This window comes from Anticarsia gemmatalis, chromosome 21 (genome assembly GCF_050436995.1).
Source record: "Anticarsia gemmatalis isolate Benzon Research Colony breed Stoneville strain chromosome 21, ilAntGemm2 primary, whole genome shotgun sequence".
Taxonomy (NCBI): Eukaryota; Metazoa; Arthropoda; class Insecta; order Lepidoptera; family Erebidae; genus Anticarsia; species Anticarsia gemmatalis.
The window spans coordinates 7,216,955-7,230,301 of NC_134765.1; the positions used below are offsets into that span (position 1 = coordinate 7,216,955).

The 13,347-nt window shown below is 36.5% G+C and overlaps 2 protein-coding genes across 19 annotated transcripts in view; both read left to right on the forward strand.

Annotated features, from left to right (window-relative positions):
- Kat60 (katanin p60) overlaps nucleotides 1-9,744 on the forward strand; it is a 35,303-nt gene extending 25,559 nt beyond the window's left edge. For all 3 annotated transcript variants that reach the window (XM_076128448.1, XM_076128449.1, XM_076128450.1), the window contains exons 4-10: nucleotides 59-219; nucleotides 4,791-4,952; nucleotides 6,236-6,357; nucleotides 6,805-6,984; nucleotides 7,395-7,553; nucleotides 7,840-8,063; nucleotides 8,290-9,744. In XM_076128448.1, coding sequence (XP_075984563.1) covers nucleotides 59-219; nucleotides 4,791-4,952; nucleotides 6,236-6,357; nucleotides 6,805-6,984; nucleotides 7,395-7,553; nucleotides 7,840-8,063; nucleotides 8,290-8,488 — 1,207 coding nt within the window. In that variant the 3' untranslated portion in view covers nucleotides 8,489-9,744. The remainder of the gene's footprint in view (nucleotides 1-58; nucleotides 220-4,790; nucleotides 4,953-6,235; nucleotides 6,358-6,804; nucleotides 6,985-7,394; nucleotides 7,554-7,839; nucleotides 8,064-8,289) is intronic.
- Nucleotides 9,745-11,417: 1,673 nt separating this feature from the next.
- The window catches only part of osa (trithorax group protein osa), an 83,181-nt gene continuing 81,251 nt past the window's right edge, over nucleotides 11,418-13,347 (forward strand). For all 16 annotated transcript variants that reach the window (XM_076128337.1, XM_076128352.1, XM_076128342.1 and 13 more), the window contains exon 1: nucleotides 11,418-12,617. In XM_076128337.1, coding sequence (XP_075984452.1) covers nucleotides 12,072-12,617 — 546 coding nt within the window. In that variant the 5' untranslated portion in view covers nucleotides 11,418-12,071. The remainder of the gene's footprint in view (nucleotides 12,618-13,347) is intronic.

A 13,347-nucleotide genomic window follows, 5' to 3' on the forward strand; every position in this document is an offset into this window, starting at 1 on the left:
CCTCAAACACATAGTTATTTTCTTCAAAGAGATACTCTATTAAGCTTTTCTTTCACAGAGGACCACCACCGCCTATAAAATCAGCGCGAGCGAATCCCCGGACAGCGCGCAATAATGACAATAGGAAGACAACGCCAGGACAAAGGAACGCAACCACCTCGCAAAGAAAGACTTCTGATGTTAGAAATCCTAAAATTGGAGCCAACAAAGCGCATAGTGGTGAGTACAATTCATACAATTATATTCTTGTAAGAAATATTGTTAATTTTACATTATTTCAGTGGAGTTTCCTTACAAACCTGGATTAGTGCGAAGACACTGTTTCCAGTAGGAGTTGAACAGTTTATAATTGAACTAGCTGACCCGCGCAACTTCGCTTGCGTCACATAAGAGAGAACGGGTCAAAATTTTCCCCCGTTTTTGTTACATTTTTTATTGCTACTCTGCTCCTATTGGTCGTAGCGTGATGATATAGCCTATAGCCTTCCTCGATAAATGGGCTATCTAACATTGAAATAATTTTTCAAATCGGACCAGTAGTTCCTGAGATTAGCGCGTTCAAACAAACTCTTCAGCTTTATAATATTAGTATAGACTAGCCTTTGCCCCCAACTTCGTCCGCGTGGTTTGAGACTTTGGATAGAATTTTCATACAAACTTCTATCCTCTATTTTATCCCCTTTGGGGTAGAATTGATAAAAATCCATTCTATTTTTAGATTTTAGCAATTGCAAACATTACTATTTTGAATAACTGGAATCTTTATAATGTTATATCAGATCCTAGTGTCCTACACTTGCTTATAAGTCTATGCTATAGTATATGTAGTATTTTATTAGCTATTAAAACTGTTGTGGAAACGATAAATTAAAAGTAACCGCATAAAAGACGGACTAATAATATACTTCTGAGTAGTTGTACTCTGTCTCTTGTGTATACATCGGCAGTACATAATATGATGCAAAATACGCACCTGTGAAAGTATAGGCAAATGTTCTTTTTCTCCGCCCATTCCCACGTTGATTGTACGCACGTGTACAATTAACATTGTCAGAGGAAAACACCGTTGATTATCTTAAACTTATGCCGATGGTACACACGACACGTAGCGAATTTACTTACATTGTAATTAATTTGCCTTTTGCGATGAAGCCTGCACGACGATTAGGTCATCACAATAATCTGCATGTCGAACTGGCTGGGGAATACGAACAAAGGTGTATTATACTTTGAAATATAAGCCCTAGAAAATCCATTTTTTATGTATTTCCCAAGTTAAGCATCAAATGGCAATGAAATATGTATAGGGCCATTCAGGGGGTATGCTCTATCGAATAAAATACGAATACTTTTGCAAATCCCTCCACAGACGGCTGAGTAATTGAGGAACATACATAAAAAAAAACATTTAAACATAGTACTTCGTTCTTAAGTTAGTAAAATTTACCATACAAGAGATCCCTATATTCTTGAGCTTGGCTCCTTACTACTTTTTAATCGGTTGTTATTCCTGGAAAGTCACGGGTAACAGCAATACAATACACATTCCGCCAGTCATGATTTGGGCTCAGGAATACTCTTGAGAATCCAGTAAAAAAACTCATCATCGCTGTATTTGCCTCAAAATCGATTTACCCGAATGTGGGTTTGAATGTTTTTTTTAACGTTTATATCGTTTATGTAAGATGTCAAATAAGATAGAAGTTTCCAACACTATCGTAGCGTGTAAAGATTTCCTAGGGTAAAAAGTATTAAGTATCTATACTAAATTCGACCCAAATCCGTCCAGTCGGTTTTTCGTGACAGTGTAACAAACATACACTCACAAATTTTCGCATTTATTGCTTAAGCAAACATGTAGAGTAAATTCACTTCAAGTTCATACTTCAGTTGTAGTAGTGGTATACGAACTAGGCAGATCAAATTAAATGCATTTAAAGAGTCGTATTATGTAGAGTCGTAATGATATGTAATCAATTTTCCGGATTAATCTCGACGCGTAACGTTTATAATCACTTCCTAGTCCAAGGTGCATAACTATTGCATGAGGGAAACCATCAATTAAACTGTCGATCAATACGAAGATTTCCCGACCGTTAACGATGGGCGAACGTTAAAACAACCACAACTAAGAAATATGTAACTTAAATAATACAAACATCGACAAATAATATGGAAAATTTAATGTACTTTTATATAAGCATCGGTTAGAATATTGTCAGATTAGTTCATACGTTTGTTTCTCGTAACCGGCGGTTCTATATTAGAAGATAGTGGATGTGAATTAGGCAAAGGAAATTTGTGAGGATCGTACCAAGTGACGTTCTCTGGTCTCTGTCTACCTTTATAGTTTATGGGAAAGCGTGATTTCATGATTTTCATATATTTACTATAATATTATCTTTCGGATAGTTTATCTATAAGCCGTGAATCTAGCTCGTAATTTGTAACAAAAATAGGACACATTTCAGTTGCAGAAACGTGCATGCTCGAATATTGAAATAATGCAAACTTGTGCAGTAATGTGCACAGTACTAAATCACACGAGTTAGTGCACACGGTACACCGGAGGTACTTAGCTCCCGTTTAATCGCATTTGATAAAATATACGGCTGGAATTACAAGTACCGTAAATCAAACTAGTATTACTAGGATAACTACTTATGAAAGACTAACTTCTTCGTGAGTGTCAGTCCTAAAGATGAGCGTGTTTAAATATACGAACGAAAAATCCGCAGCTTATTATGACACCTAACTGGCCCGACTTCGTCCGGGTGTAGTACAATTTTATCCCGTTGATGCCATTTCAATGAAAATTTTGATCAAATCGATCTTATACAAATCTTGTCCCGACAGTTACAAACATATTAAAAGAATTGGTTGAATGGCAAGGTGTTTGGTTTAGTTTTTACCAAGTAATGGGCGTATACATATACATTTCGACGATTCATTTTTATTTAAGCAACTGTGAAGTTGTAAGACACAGCCAATCGATACCAAACACAAGTAATAAAACAGCTCGTCAGATTAACGAGTGTTTTTTGCTAAATGGTCTTGTTGAAGGAAGTAAACATTGAAGGTCGGTCATACAAAGTACACTACATACGTACAATCGCAAGCAAAAATACGTATACTGTGCCACATTTACAATGGTATTTTTTTGTATGAAAATTTTAATTTAATTATTGCTATTAATAAATATTCAATACACTGTGATAGTGAAAACCATTTGAAAGTTTTATCTTTAATTATAGAGTTATCTTAAGACAAAAATCAAAACCGATTTTTTACGTACCCTACAAAGCCCGGTGATGCTCAGCTCAAAAACCAATATGCGGTGCACTGTGTGGTCACCCGACTATAGAATGACTGCACCAGGGAACTTATTCCACAGATCATTTACCGTCCGATGAGCGCTACTGGCAGTAATTTTACAAATTTCATTGATAAAAATATTGTTGAAAACGTGATAGTATTGTTATTTTTGCTTTTGATTGTACAGTGTATTGAGATGCGGGCCCGTTGCCTATAGCAAACTAATACATACAGATAACATCTTGAATGTATTACCTACAAGGTGGCGTTTAATTTATTTATGTATGGAGATTACGTCGTACACTCGTACCACACTGTTGCTATCAATACGTGAAGCCTATTGTGGAATATTTAGAGGACTTTCAATTCAACTGTGACCACGACTTGCTACGTTCTACGATATTGTGTGAAATGTATGCGTATGAATAGATAGTCTTGTTCTATGAAGTAAATCTGCTTGGTTTACAATCTTACTAATATTATGAATGCGATTTTGTAAGATAACTACTGGTACTACTGGACGGATTTTAATGAAATTTTATACTCTGATGGCTTATATCCCGGATTAACACTTAAGATATACTTTTTATCCCGGGAACTCTTAATACACGGACGAAGTCGCGGAACGAAGCTAGTAGGCTGAGAAAGACGCTTAAAAGAAAATTCTATTTAAAATTTGGGATTGTACTATTTTAAAGCTCTAATACAAATTGGTTAAGATTTGTTCTAGATTCGACGTAATAATTTGATGAAAACTCACCTAGTAATTTTTTTACGAAATTCTCATTTTCACCCCAAATCTATTTAAAAATGTAACAAGGTTTCTTATTAGTATTATCTAAGTTACATAACATAATTCTATGCTTAATATTATCGACGTGCCGATAGCACTTTACTCTAACAACAAACGTGCTTCGAGACTTGATAAAAAATGTAAATGGACGTCTGTAAAGTGTTGTAAAAACATGATAGCTTGTACATAGGCGGAGTAAATGTGCCTCACGTACAGCACCAGCTGGATAGTGGCCGTCAGATTATATTTTATTGTTTGGGATTTATTTCGTGGATTTTAGAAGTTGTGTTGGGCTTTGTAGTAAGATATAGACGTGAGAATGATTTGAGGTTGGTAGGTCTATTTTAATGTGTCCTTCAATAAAATTTTTATATTTTGAGTCTTTAATATGGATAGTAGAGCCATAGAAAATAATCTTTTCGTACTGTGACAAAATGCTATTGATATATATTTTTGTTCAATTCATCTGATATTAATACTTCCATTTCAATTCTTCTCACATACAATGTGAGCATATAGTACCTACTTCTATCTCTGATTCGTCCACGCCACATGCTACAGTGTACTATGCTCGATATTTCTACAAAACAAACACCATCTAGTAGAAGCTTTAACTCATCATTAAAATCCCATAATCATTAAAGTATTGAAAAAGTCTATACCTTCAATATTTATTTTCCAGCGAAAGCCAAGGACACAAGTAACAAGGAACATGCGAACAGCGGCAAAGACAAGCAGGACAGAGACAATAACAATGGCGACACGGACGATGAGAAGCACAAGGACGAAGAGAGGAGGTTCGAGCCTCCTTCCTCTGCTGACGGAGACCTCGTCGATATGTTAGGTGAGTGGGTCAATCTTAGATCAATGTTTTTACTATTGTATCAATTTTGAAGTACAATCTAGAGGCTTACTACACACATATTCGGCTCGGACCGTACGGTTCGGCAATATTTATCGAACAACAAAACTGAATCAAAGCAATTACTACACATGTTCAACTTGTACCGATCGGGTAGTTCTTTCGGGTCCTGGCTATGCCGAGCGACATTTTTCCCGACTATTCATCTACACATATTCCGTTTTGCTGTCCAGCGAGGCCAATTAATGCCAAACCGAATGTGTTTGTAGCAAGCCTAAGAGCCTACTTTAGTATCTTAAACGTGCTGCCAAGTTTATACCTGTCTATTGATTTTATTGTTGAAATCAATTTGTATGCAAAGCAAATAATAGCCATAACCTTTTTTTACCATTAATTTTTAATGGACTTAAAATAATAAACCTGAATCACCACTACTTTCCATTGAAATCGAAGGGTACTAAAAACAGACCAATCATGTCATCCAGTCCCGATTTTATTGATATTGTCACACATACGAGCCGCAATATGACGGCATATCTATGTATTTATTCCCAATTTTATTCACTAAAATAAAACCGCACGCGACTGACACTACAGCAGCGCCCTCTATAAAAATAAACAGCATTGATAAACCTCAAAAGGTTTTATTTATTCGCCTAGATACTGAAATATCCATGAATGGGCTGAACAAATGCAAAGAGCGGTCGTAAAATAAACCAGACATAACAGTAATATTGCAAAGTATTTACACACAGTGAATTCACATTGAAACGAAACTAAAATCGTTGACGATAACTTGTCATGAATGGCAACGTTAACCACCAATGAATATATTTACATAAACTATTCCGTATAACGTTTAAAGTTGCGATGTTGTAAACTAAGTTTGTTGTTGAACTAGGTCGATACATTGCTTCAGTAATTTTACTTGAAACTAATCGGTTTTTGGTTATTTGTAGTACTCACGGTTTTGCTATGAGAATAGTAGTTTGTTGAGGAAGTTTCCTAGCTGTGAAACTATTTAGTTTTGTATGTTAAGTGGTCTATTGTTTGCTCCTGAAAGGATTTCATATAGTCTTATTGCCACTAGATTAGTTTAAAACAAGGTGGCTAAGGATCTAGCTATGAATGCTCTCTCTTAATCAATAGTCAGATCGTAACAAAGATTGTCAGGAATGCGATTGTTGCCTATAAAAACAATTGAATAGTTAACCCATTGACATTGAATAGAAGAATATAAATAAATACTAATGTTTATATTTCAGAGCGTGACATAGTACAAAAGAATCCCAACATCAGATGGGATGACATCGCGGACCTCACGGAGGCCAAGCGTCTACTAGAGGAGGCTGTAGTCTTGCCCATGTGGATGCCCGACTTCTTTAAAGTAAGTAGAAATATAATAACTGCATTACCAATAAAATATTTCCAAGGATGTCTGACGTCAAGCAACGGGCCGGGTGAAAAAACTTCAGCCAAATTTTACTCTTTACATCTTGAGAGAATACATGTTCTAACCCTACATAACGTTAACTGTCCATATGGCTTGCTACACACATTCGGTTCGGCGATTTTATCGATCAACAAAACTGACTCTACTTACTCGTTCGGCTTGTGCCGATCGGACTCATCTATACATATTCGATTTTGCCGCCCAGCTTAGCCGATTCATTAGACACGATTATCTTACAAGTTTTAATTAATGTGTAGCTCTTATCGATCCACTAGCAGTATACATTTACGTTAAGGAAAGAATCGGTCAAAAGACAAACCTTCCTAAACTATACCAAAACATGTTATTACGTATGTATTTATAGTATTTTATTTTTCTCAGGGCATCAGACGGCCGTGGAAAGGCGTGTTAATGGTGGGTCCGCCCGGCACCGGCAAGACGATGTTAGCTAAAGCGGTGGCGACGGAGTGCGGGACCACGTTCTTTAACGTGTCGTCCTCCACCCTCACCTCCAAGTACCGAGGCGAGTCTGAGAAACTAGTCCGATTGCTCTTCGAAATGGTAAGTGTGTTTGATATTTTGTTGATGTGATAATATTAGAGGGGTATTAGAAAGTGTGATTCAATATTACCAAATTGCTTTCGACATTTTTGATTCAAAAAATTTGTTGCAAAGAAAATAATAATTAATAACGCTTCTTTTACCTGAAAATCTTTTTGATGCTATCGTTTTTTTAACATTCCTGAAAGCCGCTGCTTTTGGATGCAAATTAAATTGAACTTAAAGAGATTATTTCTTGCGACTAACAAGACGTTACCTAACGGCTGACATCGTTTATCGTTTTAAGCACTAATTTTATTATTGTTAATGTTATTTATTGTTTAAAAAGTTTCATATTAGCCCAAAGAAAATATCAAGAATATTTTCTTCTGTACCACTTTGCTAATTTATTGTGCATGTACTGTGTCCAGGCCCGGTTCTACGCGCCGAGCACGATCTTCATCGACGAGATAGACTCGCTGTGCTCGCGGCGCGGCTCCGACAGCGAGCACGAGGCGTCGCGCCGCGTCAAGTCCGAGCTGCTCGTGCAGATGGACGGACTCGGCTCCGCTACTGATGAACCCGCCAAGGTAAGTACATCACTACTACCATTAGAATATTTTGCAGCCCAGAATTTGGCCTATGTGACCTCTATTTTGCATTAAAAACGACCCTGAAAACTATTAAAGTTGTTAAAAAAAGAGGTCGAAAGTGAGGTAACCACCCAATGAAGAGTTTTATTATCGAAGAATCGGAACTATTTATGATCATCAAAAAACAATACCTAAATTAAACTAAATATTCCAAGTCACGACATTCGTAAACGTAAAGTACCTTTAAAATTAATCCATACTTACAAAACTGTTTAATTTCCAGGTAGTAATGGTATTAGCAGCAACGAACTTCCCCTGGGACATAGACGAGGCGCTACGGCGACGGCTCGAGAAACGTATCTACATCCCGCTGCCGACGCAGGAGGGCCGCGAGGCGCTGCTGCAGATCAACCTGCGGGAGGTGAAGGTGGACCCCGAGGTGGACCTGCGGGCCATCGCCAAGAAACTCGACGGATACTCCGGAGCTGATATTACTAATGTCTGCAGGTACTTAAAGTGAACAGATTGTCTAACAAATATTAAATAGTACAGTGTTGTGATAGCAATTTTATAAGAAGATTGTTACTACGAACTGTGGTCCTCACCAAATGTTTATTACCTGTGAAATTGTAGCGTTGTACACTGCTTTTAATTGTACGGTCCTGCGCACACGGACTTAATTTTGGATAGTAATGTGGATAATTTATAATAATAATGCATTTATCTTCCGCAGGGACGCGTCAATGATGTCTATGCGACGTAAGATCGCCGGTCTGAAGCCGGAGCAGATCAAACAACTTGCCAAGGAGGAGCTGGACCTCCCCGTCACCAAGCAGGACTTCATGGAGGCGCTGTCCAAGTGCAACAAGTCTGTGTCGAAGGGTGACATTCAGAAGTATCTGTCGTGGATGGACGAGTTCGGCTCCTCCTGATTGTTACATTAACTGTGACTTTTAACCACATGTACAGTGTTTTGACGCCTAATCCAATCAAATTGGTGTTAACAAAAATATACATTTCTTTCTCAAATATTATTCAACACTAATATTTTAAAAAGAAATGGTTTAAAACACGAAAATTGCCTTAAAACTCAATGTTATAAATTTAAGTTAACGAAGTAACATTCAGACTGTTGCAGTATTAATACGGAAAGTATAAAATTGATAGTGGCATATCGAAATTGTTGTAAGTGTGAAGAATAAATCATCTATTGACAGTGTTGAAGAACATTCCGATAATCAAATGGTGTAAATACGCTTCTAATTCTACTAATTGTTGGCATTTTATACAGTGATAACGATACAGTATTCAAAACAACAAGTCGAACTTCTCAGTAATAATTATCCTCTTTTGGATTAACCTGCATTCTACTCAATAACCAGTCACTATTAGGTTAATCTTATACTGCCTTTTAATAGCCAAAAAATTGAAATGACTGTATTACAAACTTACTATAAATAAAATGAGAGGATTGTTAACTATTGGCGTAAATTCGAACTTGTTTTGTTGAAAACAAAAAAGATGTCGCTGATTTTATCGAATACTGATTTCAAGACTAAAGTTTCATACAGATTGTGCTCATCAACATATATTTGTATAAAGCACAATTGACTTCGTTCTTTGTACATAATACTTGCAATAACTCGAGCTTAACATTGATCAGATCTGTCATCACATTATTCATATTATCCATAAATTGAACTCCGTGATCTTTGTACTTAAATTAGGTTAATTTTGAGATTTGTTTTACTTAGATAATAGCATTATGCCATAACTAATTTATGTGTACTTTTTATAGATTTTTTTTATTAAAAATGCTATGTTACGTTATTTTATGAAATGAGATATATATTTGGCATTTATATTATAGAATTACGCTCAATTAAAATTAGCATATTTCCAAGTGAAAAGATTATGTTGCAAGATGTTTAGATAGAAATTAATTATGTGAAGTAGCCTCGTCACCACCTCTCTGCGTGTATGTACCTTTTATCATTTTACTACAAACCTGTATTGTTAGCATAAAGTAGCAATAGAATCTTGTGTTCATTACAATGCCGGTACTAAGAGTTTCAAATAAAGATAATTCGTTTAATAACATTGGTGAAGATAACAATATTTTTGCAAACAAATTAACAAATATTGTATAACGAAAACATGAAAATAAATCAAATTTTAAAATGTGCAATCTGTTATTTTTCTTCAAAATCCTGCTCACTCACAAAAATGAAAATTAATTTTATGAAGATCGACGTCCACCCGCTAAACTTCTAAATGAGTTTTTAAATGCATGTGTACTGCATTACTTCAAAACCAAGACTCTAAACCTTGTCAGTCTACTACTGATAAAATCCCGTAAAGCCGCCTATGCAGGTCCTTGACGCATGACAGAATGTTGTATACTGTTCAGAGTTAGGTCCTATACTGCGAAATTGTTCGTTGTGGATGCGAAATGTATATTAATACTATTGTTGACCTAGAGATGGCTTTAGGCCGCCTTATGAGAGACGGTCCTAAGAAACGTTGCTCCACTTGCACCACGTGTGTGGAACTCAAAATTATTAAATTAAATTTAATTGTGCTGTGGTGGAGATGCGGGTTAATGGTATAGGAATCTGGCATATACTTAGTTTAGGACGGGACTGTAGGACACAGAAGCTGCTGGGAAAGAGTTAGTAAAGGCTGCAGCAGGCCGGAATCGCTAGCCAACAATTGGACAGATAGAGATAATTTTTTTGACCTAAAAAAATGTACCAGGTGAATATTGCTGACATTAAGCTAGATAATAATATGGTATCTATATGTCTTTTTCTTTTAATTGCGCTATTTGCTTCAGTACCCATTTCACCCAAGCTTGGATGAAATGAGAGTACCATTATTCCATAATCCATCCATAATTTTTCTTCGCACTGGCAACACCAATTCATTCTAGCTAGCATCGAAACATGAAAAGCTTCTAAAACAGTGTTCCCTAGCACCGGTAAAATATCTGGATATTTGAAGACTGAACACAAAGACTCTAGTCTTAGGCTGGTCAAATCCCACTTGCGATTGATCTTTTAAAATATTTCCGTCCACACCAATATCTGAAAGACTCTATTTTAATAAATTTCGTATTCACGTGCCCGCTAACGCAGCAATGACATTTCTTGCTAGTTGGGTTTTTTTTTGTTAAATTCTCTAAAATCTATTTAGTTATTTCATTGTCATTATTATAAAGAAAATAAAATTATACATATTGCTCTATCATGTTGAAAATAGGTTATTATTAAAATCGACTAATCTTTATTTTGTTGTAGGTACCTATAAAGTTTTTATAAAGCATAGACATTTTAAGAATCTTTTAAAAAAATGTATCAACAATCATTGTTTGTGGTGAATTTAACGAAACTTAAAATGATACAAGACACAACTTCGGCCAACGTATATTTTTTATCTTTAAATAAAAAAATGATTTTATTTAATACAACTAGTAAAGTATTAATTATTTTAAATTATTTATTACTGTTACGATGAAGGGTCAATGGAAAATTTTCAAGTCACATAACTTTCATTTATACTCTATGCGTCAAAACAGCGGTTTACCTTGTGTTGGTATCAAACCGGAAACAAGAGATTTCAATGTGTCGAAATAAGTAGTTAGAGCATGATTCAAAAGGGATTGTTGTTGTAATTTTTAACGTAAGAGGTAAAATTAATTTATTTCAATAATTTCTGCATACTCATATTAAAAATATATGTCAAAGTACAGTTAAAGAATAATATAGGTGTTTGTAACTTGAAATGAACTTAGCTACGAAAGCCTTGGCGCCAGCGGAACTTGTCACTATGTTACAAGCATTATGTTGGTATCACTGTAGTAACTACGTGGTCGCAATAGTACAAAAATGTAAACATGCACAGATAACTTTTGGGCAAAAATACTTAATTTAGTGGACAATTAACAAACGAATTAGAATATTTAATGCTTAAAATTATCTAAAAATTAACTGTAGTTAATTTTAGCTACCTAGAATTATAAGTTTAAACAAATTATTTTTTTGTAACCGGAGTGAACATAGCCAGAAGCGTCGTCAAGCGCAGAATTTCAAGTCCGTAATGGCGGACGCTAATAATTTTGGAAGTTTCGTGATTCTATTGTTCTGTTTTTAAGTATTTTACTTGGTTGCGGGTTTGGGAATGAGTTTTGTCGTAAGTGAACGTATACGGAGTGTTAAAAACGTGATAGTGTTATGAAATGTTTAGTTATAGCGTGACAAAAGCGCCTGCTAGATATGTAACCTTTTCCCTAACCTCGTTTACGCCAATGGAGTAGATATGTGATCGATGTGTGTGCGTCGGTGAACGATATTTCGTCCGTTTCGCGTTACAATCTGTGTATAGTTAATCTTCTTGTTAGTGATGGAAGTGTCCGCGTCGCGGTTTTGCAATCCGACGCCCGATTCCGATGTAACGTAAGCGAGCCGGTCGATCGCTAGAGCGAGTGTAAGCAGGGACGGCCGTTGTCAGCCGAACATGGCTGCGACGCAGGCAGAGACTCAGCGTAGCGAAGCGAACGTTGAGCAGAATCCATCGGAGCAGCTCAGTGAATCTCGGAACGCTTTGTTACAAAACGGCACCGACAAGTCCGTCGGGCGCGTTCCGCCCGATGGCGTCGTGAACACAAAGAGCAAATCGCCGATGTCGGCCGAACCGGGGCAGCCACGCGACGGTGGCGAGGCGCCCGGTCACGATCGAGGCGGAGAAAGGCCAGTTACAGACCCGTACGGCCAATATAGATATCCAGAAGGCGCGGAAGCCTACTATGCGCCGCGACCGGGTTTTCCCGGCAAACCGCGGCCTCCTCCGCAGCAGCCGCGCTTCTTTCCTGGGCAGTCGGTGTCGCAGGCGCCCGGCCCTACGCCGACGCTCAACTCGTTGCTACAGTCGAGCGGGGCGCCGCCGCACCGTTATCCTAATAGTTATGAGCAGCCGCCAGCGGGCTATGGCCCAGCGCCCGGCTGGCCGCAGCATAGGTCTATGGCGCCCTATAACCCTCAAAGCCCATATAGAAATTCTACGGTAAGTTTTAATCATAACAAAAGTATATATTTCTTGTTGTGTAGTTTTGGTGGGAAACATGTGGTTAGTTATCTAAACATTCACACATATTACTCACAGCACAATTCAAACTTATTAGCATTAGCAGCACATGGTAATGTAGAAAAATGGTTCATATATTGATACATGCCTTTAATATCATCCACTTTCAATTAATTAATATAGTAATTTAGGATCTAATGCTATTAAATCTTGCATATACAGGGATAAAGGTACCTAACATTATTATTGTAAAACTACTACTAAACTTAGATATTTAATTTCAACCTAAGTTCCACAGAAGTGTGTCTAGATCAAATGTCATGTTTCTACCACTGAAGCGGCAACTAGGACAAAGTTATTTTGACGAAATAGATAAATCATATCAATTAACTAAGTGCCCAGGTACTAAACAGTAGTCAATATTAAGGGCTACTTCTAGGAAAATATTATATTTTTATCCTAATTATACAACGAGATAATCTTGGGAAGTACCATAATGTCCTATCAGTATATTTATTACATTAAAAGTATACAAATACTTTAAAAATAACTTATCCATTAACAATTTAGTTAAGTGCAGACTCAATAGAATCAAAATAAATATTGCTTTTCATTAAAAACTTGTTAATATTTTAAAATTTTTACATAATATATAATTTATAGGTTATATATCTTACGACCAGCTCTAGTGCGATTGTTGAGTTATCAT